Raw genomic sequence first — 13,026 nt, 5'->3', positions numbered from 1 at the left:
TCCCCATTCTCCAAGTTTTTCAGAGAAGAATGAAACAGCAGAGTGATTTAGTGAAATGAGGAACAGAGACTCAGCATGGTATTAGCTCTGTACTGATTGCATGTTATACATACTGTAACATGGGTGTGATGTATCAAGGTGGTATACAGGCAGGGGTTGGTATGCAGGCAGGGGGTGGTATGCAGGTAGGAAGTGGTATGCAGGCAGGAGGTGGTATGCAGGCAGGGACTGGTAAGTAGGCAGGGGGTGGTTTGCAGGTAGGAGGTGGCATGTAGGCAGGGACTGGTATGTAGACAGGGGGTATGCAGGCAGGGGGTGGTATGTAGGCAGGAGCTGGTATGTAGGCAGTGGGTGGTATGCAGGCAGGGGTTGTATGCAGGCAGGGGGTGGTATGCAGGCAGGGGGTTGTATGCATGTAAGGGGGTGGTATTCAGGCAGGGGGTTGTATGCAGGCAGGGGGTGGTATGCAGGCAGGGATTGGTATGCAGGCAGGGGGTGGTATGCAGGCAGGGGGTGTTATGCAGGCAAGGATGGTATGCAGGCAGGGACTGGTATGTAGGCAGGGGGTGGTATGCAGGCGGTGGTATATAGGCAGGGGATGGTATGCAGGCGGTGGTATGTAGGCAGGGGGTGGTTTGCAGGTAGGAGGTGGTATGTAGGCAGGGACTGGTATGTAGGCAGGGGGTGGTATGTAGGCAGAAGTTGGTATGTAGGCAGTGGGTGGTATGCAGACAGGGGGTGGTATGTAGGCAGAAGTTAGTATGTAGGCAGTGGGTGGTATGCAGGCAGGGGGTGGTATGCAGGCAGGGGGTGGTATGCAGGCAGGGGGTGGTATGCAGGCAAGGGTGACATGCAGGCAGAGGTGGTATGTAGGCAGGGGGTGGTATGCAGGCAGGGGGTGGTATGCAGGCAGGCGGTGGTATATAGGCAGGGGGTGGTATGCAGGCAGGGGATAATATATATATAGACAGGGGGTGGTATGCAGGCAGGCGGTGGTATATAGGCAGGTGGTGGTATATAGGCAGGTGGTGGTATATAGGCAGGGGATAATATATATAGGCAGGGGGTGGTATGCAGGAAGGGACTGGTATGTAGGCAGGGGGTGGTATGCAGGCAGGCGGTGGTATATAGGCAGGTGGTGGTATATAGGCAGGGGATAATATATATAGGCAGGGGGTGGTATGCAGGCAGGGACTGGTATGTAGGCAGGGGGTGGTATGCAGGCAGGCGGTGGTATATAGGCAGGTGGTGGTATATAGGCAGGGGATAATATATATGGGCAGAGGTGGTATGCAGGCAGGCGGTGGTATATAGGCAGGTGGTGGTATATAGGCAGGGAATAATATATATATATATAGACAGGGGTGGTATGCAGGCAGGCAGTGGTATATAGGCAGGTGGTGGTATATAGGCAGGGGATAATATATATACGCAGGGGGTGGTATGCAGGCAGTCGGTGGTATATAGGCAGGGGTGGTATATAGGCAGGGGATAATATATATAGGCAGGGGTGGTATGCAGGCAGGGACTGGTATGTAGGCAGGGGGTGGTATGCAGGCAGGCGGTGGTATAAAGGCAGGCGGTGGTATATAGGCAGGGGATAATATATATATATATAGGCAGGGGTGGTATGCAGGCAGGGACTGGTATGTAGGCAGGGGGTGGTATGTAGGCAGGCGGTGGTATATAGGCAGGTGGTGGTATATAGGCAGGGGATAATATATATACGCAGGGGGTGGTATGCAGGCAGGCGGTGGTATATAGGCAGGTGGTGGTATGTAGGCAGGGGATAATATATATAGGCAGGTGGTGGTATATAGGCAGGGGATAATATATATAGGCAGGTGGTGGTATATAGGCAGGGGATAATATATATAGGCAGGGGGTGGTATGCTGCCTGCTGACATCTTATAATATCTGGTCCAAGCTGAATCAGGCCCTGACTTAGTTTAGCTGAGCCAGAATAACACCCTCTAGTATTGGACTATTTTATAGAACAACTGACAGCTGTAAGAGAGACTACGGTGAAGCAGTTGCACAGTATACAGCTGATTTGTAGTTTCTCCATTTAAGAGCATTGAGGAACTTGTCTAGGAATGTATAAAACTAAATGAAGAGAACAGTTAATAATAGAAAACTCTGGTTACACACTGCATAAATAGTGTCCCGACTGTACTAAACACTGCAGCCCAATAGCAGAGCAAAGTCCAGGTTCTGTACTCACATACCTTCCAACATGACCCATTCCGGGAGGGACAAACTGCTCTGCTTCTGGACTTTCCTTTTACTGTACAAATGCCAGCACCTGTGGGAAGCTAGTTATGTGATAAGAAAGGTGTTTCACCACAGGTGATGGCAATCCTACATAACTAGGGAAGTCCAGGAACAGAGCATTGTGTCCTGGAGAGGGTCATGTTAAGAGGAATGTACTCAGGATATCTGCATTGCAGTGGTAAACCTGAGTTCACCCACACATGTTTACTAATGGAATTAAGAACCACTCCTAAAATTCAGCAGAAAAGTATTATATCTTCTATATAATAATATGGCGTCATCATACCTCCCAACAGTCCCGATTTTAGCGGGACAGTCCCGATTATCAGGGCCTGTCCCACTGTCCCACCCGCGGGCGGCAGTGTCCCGCGGTGTGGGGGGGCTGTTGGGAGTCCCCCCCTGTCAGCTGCTAAGCAGCGGGGAATAAACGCTGTGTGCATGCGCACAGCGTCTATTCCCGCAGCCAGGGGGCTGGGGGCATGGCTAGAGGCTCACAGAGCCTCTGGGTCATGCCCCCATAGCGGCAAAATGGGGGTCGTGGCCTCGCGGGAGAGCCGCAACTATAGGCCACGCCCCCGAATTAGGCCACGCCCCCGAACATTTCGGCACGCCTGCGGCGCGCAGCAGCGGCGTCCCGCCCGCTCACCTCACAAAGTTGGGAGGTATGCGTCATACAGAGAAGCTGCATCTTTATTGTAAGTGTACATCCTCTACAGATCCAGCTGGCAATGTTACTGCTGATGTACTGTACTAGTTTGTGGTCATACACTGTAATAGTGGTAATACTGTACCTGTTTTTATAAAACAAAGTTATATAGTGTACAATCATTCTGGTAATCTGCATTTCATATAATGGTAGTGGGAAGGAAAGTTGAACTCTGTGCTGCCTAACCTACTTGATGTATCCGGAGTCAGGATGTTCTCTAGTTGAAAGCAGAGTGGAGTACAGATCTTGAGAAGTTCATTTATTTATTTAGTAACAGTTTCTTATATAGCGCAGCATATTCCATTGCACTTTACAAAAGGAGACAGTGATGCAACAAACAGGGTATGTACAGACAGTGAAAGGTAGGAGGGCCCTGCTCTCAAGCTTACAATCTATAGGGAAATAGGCATTGATAAATAAGGATAGATACTGTATTCTTTATTGCATTAATTCCACCAGAATGCAAAGGTTCCTGGTAAGATACGGTGACCCAGCAGTTTGGCCAGTGGTCAGGAGGATGGAAAATGGGAAAAAGAAAGAGTGGATTTATGTGTGTGGCCTGTACAGTGGGGATGTGATTAGATAGGAATGATATACAGTATGAAGGTTAAGTGTCTCGTTCTGGAATTTGATAAGCTTGCCTGAAGAGAGGAGTTTTCAGGGAACGCTTATAGGTTTGAAGACTGGAGGCGAGTCTTATTGTGCTTGGGGGGGCATTCCACAGAGTGGGTGCAGCCAGAAGAAAGTCCTGCAGTCGGGAATGGGAGCGATGAGTGTGGATGAGATCTTTGGAGGAGCGTAGAGGTCATGTTCAGTAGCGCACGCAGAGGGGGGGGGGGGGGTTCTGAGTACCCAGAAACCCCCCCAGGAGTCTAAGGGCCCTAGGCTGAAAGCTGATGGTCCCCTCTTTCTATGGGTATAAAAATTTTAAAAATTGGCCCTTGGGAACCGGAGTTATCTGACTTCAAAACAGTGGTCCCCATCCAAGCCTGTTAATTGCTCTTCCCAGTCAGATATTTCAGTTTCTGTCTGACTTAGAGTTTCTCTGAGGATATATTCCAAAAGCTGGGACTCTCCCCCTTTGAGGCACACTAGTAGATTGTCTGTACTGTTCCCAGAACCAGAGATATCAGCCTTCAAGCAGTTGGTTACTTCTCCAGCTCCACACACCTGGTATGTAGTTGGCAGATTGTTCTGCCTGCTGAATTCTGATCCCCTAGTCCCCAATACCATTTGGTAGGTGGGATTCTCTAGTTTTTAATTCCATTAAAATCTAAGAAATCTATTTCCGGGAACTGGAGATATCTGCAGTGAAGCAAGCTGTCCTCCCACCAGAAAATTATGAATAATAAGCCCACTCCACTATACATCCCTCCTCTGCATATTAAACATCCTCTACCACCCTGGAAGTTATGTAACAGAACCCCTTCATTCAGCCCAATGCCCCCATCTCCCACCATCTGTGCAGTAAAGAGGTAATTAGTGGAAATTACTGATCCAGGCCCTACATGCTGAGCGGTTGATATAATACCCCCTACCACCCGCGGGACATCAAAGCTTCCCCCACCCCTACCGCTGGAGGATCGGTAGGGGCCCCAATACATTGCTAGGCCCAGGGGTCTACACTGCTTTTGATGCCCCTGTATGTATAATATATATATATATATATATATATATATATATATGTGTGTATACACCTGGTATATATATATATATATATATATATATATATATATATATTTTATTAGTATTATTATTTATATACATTTGGTCTATCTATAATACTTTAACTGACCCGGCGTATACTGGGTCACCTAAGTGTCCATCTCAGTGCTTTGCTCCGCCCCTCTGGAAACCCCCTTCTGAAAATCCTGTGTTTGCCCCTGGTGTTGGATGATATTTTGAGATAAGAGAAGATATGTATGTTGGTGTAGTTTGGTTTATGGCTTTGTGTGTGTAAGTAAAAGAATTTTGTATTGAGTACGATAGAATACAGGTAACCAATGAAGTGACTGACAGAGTAGCTTTGCAGACGATGAACGTCTGGCTAGGAAGATTAGCCTTGCAGCTGCATTCATAATGGACTGTAGTGGTGAGAGTCTGTATTGGGGAAGGCCAATAAGGAGACTATTGCAATAATTCAATTTGAGTTTTTGCAGTGTCTTGTGTAAGGTAAGGGCGAAAATGGGATAAGCCATCTACATGTACTACTGCAACTGATTGGATATGCTATTTATTACACAGCTACTTCACTGCTAAAAGTTTTTATGTAATTTTATTAATTTCAACTTGTTTGGAGAATGGTTCCACTAATAAACTGAACTTTCTTGAAGATAATCAGAATAATTTCTAATAACTGAAGAAAATCACCACCACCTGGTATCCATACATAGGGGCCAATTTATCAATTATAGCATTTATAATGTGATCTGGGCAGAATATTACCACCCAGGATCGCAATGTAAAATGTGATATTAGCACTGGGATGTATCATTCCACAAGCGCAGGGACAGGGATCTGATGTGCTGAGCCAGACGCTGGGGGGTCTCCTCATGTGCGACCCCGCTGACTGCACAGCAGTGCGATCCCATAGCCCATAGGCTACAATGGGCTATCACCATCTCCAAATGGCGATAGCCCAGGGGTGCGAAGCCAGGCTGCCCCATGTTGATACATAGGGCAGCTTTGCCTCACCCATAGAAACCTATGGTGGAGGCAGCCAGATGCGAGATCGCAGCAGGGATCAGAGATTCGTGCTGCGTTCCCCCTATGGTACATTCAGGGGATACTTAATATTTTTGGCTATCCGTTTTCAGGGATTTAGCAGCAAATATTGTTTGATAAATGTGGCCCTTAGTCTGGGTGTGACAATACTATAGCAAATCACCACTCTTTACAGTACAAGGTTATTAAGGACAAGTACATGGTAAATCAGGGGACAGACACGGAAGTAACACTTAGGGTGGCAGATTATATATATTTATATATGAGAGAGGGCCCTGCTTGTTAGAGCTTACATTGTAAAGGGGAGGGGCAGACAGACAGGGGTGACACAGAAGGGGTAGAAGTGAGCGTAAACATAAGGTTAGGTTGAGAGATGGTTGGGATTAATGAAGAAGTGAGGTCGAGACCCAGTTCAAAGTTTTTAAAAGAGGTGGAGAGTCTGATAGGTAGGGGTAGAGAGTTCCAGAGATACAGAGCACAACAGCCAAAATCTTGGAGGCGGGAATGGGAGGAAGTAACCTGTTGGAAGGAGAGGTGGCGTTCGATGGTGGAGTGGAGACAGCGGGAGGCAGTGCATAGAGAGATGAGGTCAGATATGTAGGTGGGATAGGAATGGGTAAGGGATATGTAAGTGAGTGAAGAGCTTGAACTGTATTCTGAAGGGAAAGGGGAGCCAGTGTAGGGCTTCTAAGAGAGAAGGGATCTGATCGCGGAAATATTTTTGAGGTGGAAAAGAAATGAATATGAGAGGTGTTGAATGTGGGGTTTAAATGAGAGGGAGAAATAAAAAATAACGCCAAGGCAGCGTACTTGAGATACTTGTTCCATCAATAGAGAGTGAAATTGTGGGAGGTGAAGTTATGCCGGGGGTGGGAAGATGATCAGCTCAGTCTTGGACATGTTTAGTTTAAGAAAGTCATGCTGGGACATCCAGGAAGAGATAGGGTAGAGACAGTTGGAAATACGATTGAGGCAAGCAGAGGACAAGTCATGAGAGGACAGGTAGATTTAAGTAACATAAGCATAGAATTGATATTGGAAGTTGAATAAGCTCACCTAGAGAAGATGTATAGAGAACAGAGCCTTGGGGGACTCCTATATGCAGTGGAAGTGTAGGGGAGGTGGAGTCATGAGAGGAGACAGAGAAGGAGTAGTCAGAAGACAGCCTGGAGAGAGCAGTATCATACAGACCAAGGAAGTGAAGGAGTTGGAGAAGGAGAGGGTGAACCACAGTGTCCAAAAGCTGCAGAGAGGTCAAGAAGAATAAGCAGAGAATTCTGGCACTTGGATTTGGCAGCATGAAGATCATTGCAGACTTTTGTGAGGGCAGTTTCATTGGAGTGGGGTGGATGAAAGCCAGACTGGAATGGATCAAGCAGGGAGTGGGAGGTAAAAAAGGCAGTAAGACAGTTGTAGACAATACTCTTAAGGAGTTTGGAGGCAAAATGGAGGAGAGAGATGTGACAGTAGCTGGAGAGAGTGTTAGTATCAATGGTATGTTTTTAAGAATAAGGGAGATGAGCATGCTTGAAGGCAGTGAGGACAATATCAGGTACGAGGGAGAGATTGAGGAGGTGTGCAAGGTGGGCACAGGATGGAGAGCGGTAGTGGAGGAGGAGGGAGGGATTATGGTCTAATGGGGAGATGGTTGAGGCCCGGATGAGGGCCATAACTTCATGATCTCCTCGCCCTGTATTGGGTTTCATGTTGAATTTCTATGTTCCAGTTTCTTTTAGTTCAGATTGGCGTACACTGGTACCTTCTCCTGGGAAATAAGCAGAAAGATGGAAAATGTCACTATCATCTTTAGCTTTAAACACCCCCAGTGACCCTTCCCCCCATAACACACACCCCCACGTTTAACCAGACACCCTCCTATTAACTCCCATGAACACCCACTGAAATTGCCTCTCTGAATCCAATTTTATTTTGTGTCTATTGGTTGTAACCATCGCGATGCCTGATCGGTGAGACATTGATGCATTTTCAGGCCTAAAATATCCACAAGATGTGTGTGACATCATCACTTCCTGGGAATCTGGCCTATAATAACTCAGGTACACCCGGTTGCTTCAGTGCCAGAGGTACAGTTTATGTGATTGGTGGTAACTATGACCTAAATATACTGATCACAGTAATAAGGTCTGTTTCACCAACCAATAAGTCAGGATTATAATGTCAGGTGTAGCCATAACCCACAGGAGACCAGAGTAAAGACATTGTGAGACTGCTCTATTCTCCTCTATTGTACTCACCTGTGCTCCATCCTCTGCCTCTCTCCACGTCCTGTTACCCAGAGATGTAAAGAGGGTGGATCCAGCTGAAAGGCCAAAGGACGTGCTGCAGTGTGTCTCAGGCACTTGCGACTTGCAGCTGTGGCTCCCATCTGCATGCATGCATAGTAGGGTCTGAGCGTCTAGTGCTCAAGCCCTATGACTCCTGGTAGAGAGGGGGGTTCTGGCTGGAGGAGGCTGCACAGAGACCTCCTCCTCTCTTAAAACACCCCTACTCTGCACTGTAAGCGGAGCCTGTAATATTGTAATGTAGTGTAGCGTATTGGAGGAAAGGTAATTTAGAGTAGGTACACAGTACACCTTATAATTTAACTGGTAATTGTATATCCTGGCTATATAATCATTGATAGGTGTAATGTAGGGGTGTGCACGTGACACTTTTTGGGTTTTGGATCAGTATTTCTTGGAGAAAAAAACATAAATACAGCTAAAATCATCAAATAAGTGTTTTGGCTCCCATGCTATTATTAACCACAATACATTAATTTCCAGTCCATTCTGAACACCTCACAATGTTGTTTTTAGGCCAATAGGTTGGATAGTGGTAGCTGGGTGACTATGATAAGCGACACAAGTGTGCTGCACAAACATATGGCTCCAGGGCAGTTTTAACATTGTCAGGGGCCCCTGGGCAGAATATTAGCATGCCCCCCCCCCCCACATACCCAAGGGCAGTGGTGGCTGGGAGCTAGTAGTGTGGTATTTGCCTTGTGGGAAACGCTGCTGATTTTGAAAAGGCCGGTCGGATGCTGAATGGCTGACATTCAGCCAATCAGCATCCGCCCAGTCTTTTCAAAATCAGTAGAGCTTCCCGCCACCTGGCAAATAGCGCACTACTAGCTCCCAGCCGCCGCTGCCCGGACCCCGCAGCGGTGTGATCTTCGGCTTGCTCACTGTGATCTCCGGCGTCTTCATTGTGATCTCCGGCTTGCGTTTCCCTCTCTCTCCGGCTGTGCGGCGCTTCCCGCTCCCCCCTTCCTCTCCCCCGACTGCCGCCATCCTAGCTGCCTTTCCCGGGTGGAGGCACCAGAGTGGGGCAGCACACATTCACTACCACCGCCGCACTCACACCGACCAGGGGCACCTGCCACTGACACAGGACAGCCATGGAGCCAAGTGAGCCTATGTAGAGCTATATATTTTGCCTGGCGGCGACGGGAGCTGATTTTGAAAAGACTGGCCAGACGCTGATTGGCTGAGAGAATCCAGCCAATCAGCATCCGGCCAGTCTTTTCAAAATCAGCTTCCCGCCTGGAGCCAGCGGTGACCCGGCAGCAGGAGAGAGCCAGGCACACTATGTGGATGCCCGGCGAGGGGGAGGGCACCGGTGACCCAGCAGCAGGTGAGAGCCGGGCGCACTATGTGGATGCCCGGTGAGGGGGGAGGGGGGCAGCAGTGACCCGGCAGCAGGGAAAAGCCGGACACACTATGTGGATGCCCGGCGAGGGGGGGGGGCGGGGGAGCCAGCGGTGACTGCAGGAGCAGGGGAGAGCCGGGCGCCCGGTGAGGAGGGTGGAGCCAGCCCAGTGGTGACCCGGCAGGAGCAGGGGAGAGCAGGGCACGGTACATGTGGATGCCCGGCGAGGGGGGAGAGCCCCGGCAGGGAGGAGAGCCAGCTAGGAGCCCGGCGGCAAATGACTCCATTACCTCCCAGAGTTCCGCCACTGAGCTTAGATATGGGGAGCCATAGCTTAGATACAGAGAGAGGTGCGGCTGATATATGGGGAGCCATAGCTTAGATATAGAGAGAGGTGCCGCTGATATATGGGGAGCCATAGCTTAGATACAGAGAGAGGTGCGGCTGAGATATGGGGAGCCATAGCTTAGATACAGAGAGAGGTGCGGCTGAGATATGGGGAGCCATAGCTTAGATACAGAGAGAGGTGCGGCTGATATATGGGGAGCCGTACATGTACAGTATTACTGTATTACAGTGGTAAAGAACAGCCAGTCAGTCCTCTCACCTTTTCTCTTGGAGTAAACCTGGATCCCACAGAGGTTTCTCTTGAAGTAAACCAGGATCCCACAGAGGATGAGCAGAACGACCAGCGCAGCGACAGAACAGATGATCACTAGAAGATTTCCTATATGACGCGGCTCTTCAACAAATTCTGTAACAGAGAATATCAAATACAATCCAGTGAGACGGCTGTGATAACTTACTCGGTACTTATGTAATATCTGGGCTCCCGTTTTTCTTATGAGACCGCGTCCCCTCGCGGGGCTCGCTGCGCTCGCCACGCTTCGGGCACGGTGGCTCGCTTCGCCCGCCACACTATATAAAATCAACTCCATGCGTATTGGATAGTAGGGGTATGAAAAAATGGGGTGCATTTAATATGGGAGTCCAGATAATACATAAGTACCGGTTATTTATAACCAAAAAGTACTGAAATACAAACAAGGCAGATCCATTTGATACCTGGAATTTGTAGCTTTCACTAGTAAGGGCACATGGGTCAGTGCCTAGCACATGGGTCAGTACTTAGTGCATAGGTCAGTGCCTAGTGTATGGGTCAGTACGAAGTACATGGGTCAGTGTCTAGTGCATGGGTCAGTGCCTAGTGCATGGGTCAGTACCTAGTGCATGGGTCAGTACCTAGTGCATGGTTCAGTAACTAGCACATGGTTAGAACCTAGCACATGGGTCAGTGCCTAGCACATGGTCAGTAATTAGCACATGGGTCAGTGCCTTTCACATGGTTCAGTACTTAGCACATGGGTCAGTACCTAGTGCATGGGTCAGTGCCTAACACATGGGTCAGTTCTTTTTTTATGAATATCTTTAATTTTTTGCAAAAGACAAAACACTAAAACATAATTTACATTCCGTGTCTATAGATACAGAAGGCCATAGCCAAATCGATACAGACACATTACATACAAAACGATACATACAATACACATACACTGTAATAGGCATATATTTCCGCCATTTCCTATACTTTGAATATATAAGGTTTCCGGTATTTGAACGGTTAGATGATTCACTAGCACTTTTTTTTTCTTTCTTTTTTTTCTTCTCCCTTCTCCCTTCCCTTCTCCTTCCCTTTTCTCCTTTTTCCTTTCCTTTTTTTTTGCCCCTTTTCCTAAGGCAGCTTTAATCTCCCTTTTGACATGGCCTAACTCTGTACTTATTGCCCCATTACCAGTCTTATCAAGGCTGTTCCTCCCCCTGCTCCCCTTTGTCACGTATCCTCAGTCGATGTGACTTTAATGTCTACCTTTATGTATACCTCTAGTGTTCAGTGATGGAGTATAATCCGTAAGTGTGCACAACTTTATTATTATGAAAAGAAAAAATAAAATAAAGAAAAATAAGGAAATAGAAACTTTTTTTCAACCTTTAATTATATATCTAGTGTTCAATTATAATATCACCACTCTCTATAAAAAAAAAAGGAAAAAAAAATAATCAATAATTACTTATGTGTTCTATTGTACCATACAGTGGCGTAAGTTCGTCACAGTTGCCCGGAGGCAAGACATATACTGTATTGGTGTCCCCCCTCCCACCACACACACACACACACACACACACACACACACACACACACAACCTGTTATATAATATTTGTCTGTTCTGAAATATATGTGTTTTATACACACACACACACACACACACACACACACACACACACACACACACACAAATATAGAGAGTGAGAGAACACATATATTTCAGAACTCAGCTACAGAAGGGATATCGATGGCCTTCAATTAACTGATTTAAACTAGCAGGGGAGCCTGGGAGAGGTGCCCCCTTGGGAGCAGGAGCCCGGCGGCAGATGACTCCATTGCCTCCCAGACTTCTGCCCCTGGTGCCATATCATTGCTCTCAGTATTTAATTCCATACTTTTATGTATTGTATCAATTATTTCAAACTTCAGTGCTCGTTCGTGTCTTGCTTGGAAGAGCATATCAACCAAGGGTGCCAAACCCGCTCACATTTTTCCACATTATTTCTACTTATATATAAATGTTTTTCCTGCCTTACTGTATAATTAACCAGGGATAGCCAACAATTGGGGTCAGGGGCTTTTCTGGACAGCCATAGTCTGGCCACTATTACTTTTGCTAAGGAGTACATATTATTGATATATACTTTATTATTCCTCGAGATACCATTGTCTTCCACTATGTTCAAAATGCACCCTTTTAATGTAAAAATTTCTCTAGGGAGACCTGTATTTACGATGATCTCTATAACTTTTTGCCAGTAGTTTGCTACCAGCCGGCATTCCCATAACATATGTAGGAAAGTACCAGGGTCTGTTCTACATTTAGGGCATATTGCCGATGTCTTCCCAGAGAATTTAACCAACCTCGGTTGCCATTGGTTGCCCTTGGGATTGAGAGCATAGCCTCCCGCCATTCTTCTTCCCATATGTCCCCCATCTCTTCCTCCCACTTCCCTTTCAGCGCTTCCAGGGAGTCCTGAAATTTCACCTTCCCTAAGTTTTTATATAGTCTAGAGACCAGCTTTCTCTTGTCCCCCTTTTTTATTATTTTTTTAATCTGGGATTCCGCAAATTCTGGGGTGGGGGGAATTGGGTAATTGTATCTCCAAAGCCTGTCGTATCTGTAAATATCGGTAAACATATGTCCGAGGGATACCAAACTCCTCCACTAGTTGTTGAAAGGACTTCAGCCCCTCACAGCCATATAACTGTTTAAGGGTGGTCACTAAATAAGGTGACCAGACCTCTTTAACCTGTTATTCTTTTAGTTCACCAAATGTAATTGAGTTGTCTATTGGATGTTCAAAATCTATAAACCTCATTTCTATATTTTTATTTGCTTCTTGCCAGACTTTAATGACTTGTATGACCAGAGGCGGGTCTGACGATGGAGTATGACCTTGCAATATCTTACCCCGAGGGTTGCTATCTATTGTGTTGTAGGCAACTAAGGCCCGGGCAGTGTCACTGCCGTATTCCTCTACCAACCATGGCCTTAATTGGGTTAGTTGGGTGGCAATATAATACCTCCTGAAGTCAGACAGGCCCAGGTCACCTTCCCCTCTT

The 13,026-nt window shown here is 47.0% G+C and overlaps 1 protein-coding gene across 1 annotated transcript in view; it reads right to left on the bottom strand.

Moving 5' to 3' along the window:
• Positions 1 to 7,436: 7,436 nt before the first annotated feature.
• The window catches only part of LOC146072193 (uncharacterized), a 42,745-nt gene continuing 37,155 nt past the window's right edge, over positions 7,437 to 13,026 (bottom strand). Inside the window, exons 4-6 of the mRNA XM_083179520.1 lie at positions 9,963 to 10,109; positions 7,960 to 8,024; positions 7,437 to 7,469 (exon numbers count right to left, since the gene is read on the bottom strand). Of these exons, the coding sequence (XP_083035646.1) occupies positions 7,437 to 7,469; positions 7,960 to 8,024; positions 9,963 to 10,109 (245 nt within the window). The remainder of the gene's footprint in view (positions 7,470 to 7,959; positions 8,025 to 9,962; positions 10,110 to 13,026) is intronic.

The sequence above is a fragment of the Crinia signifera genome, chromosome 4 (assembly GCF_055691185.1).
Source record: "Crinia signifera chromosome 4, ASM5569118v1, whole genome shotgun sequence".
NCBI lineage: Eukaryota > Metazoa > Chordata > Amphibia > Anura > Myobatrachidae > Crinia > Crinia signifera.
The sequence above is the reverse complement of the archived record's forward strand: the minus strand, read 5'-3'. Positions and strand labels throughout refer to the sequence as shown.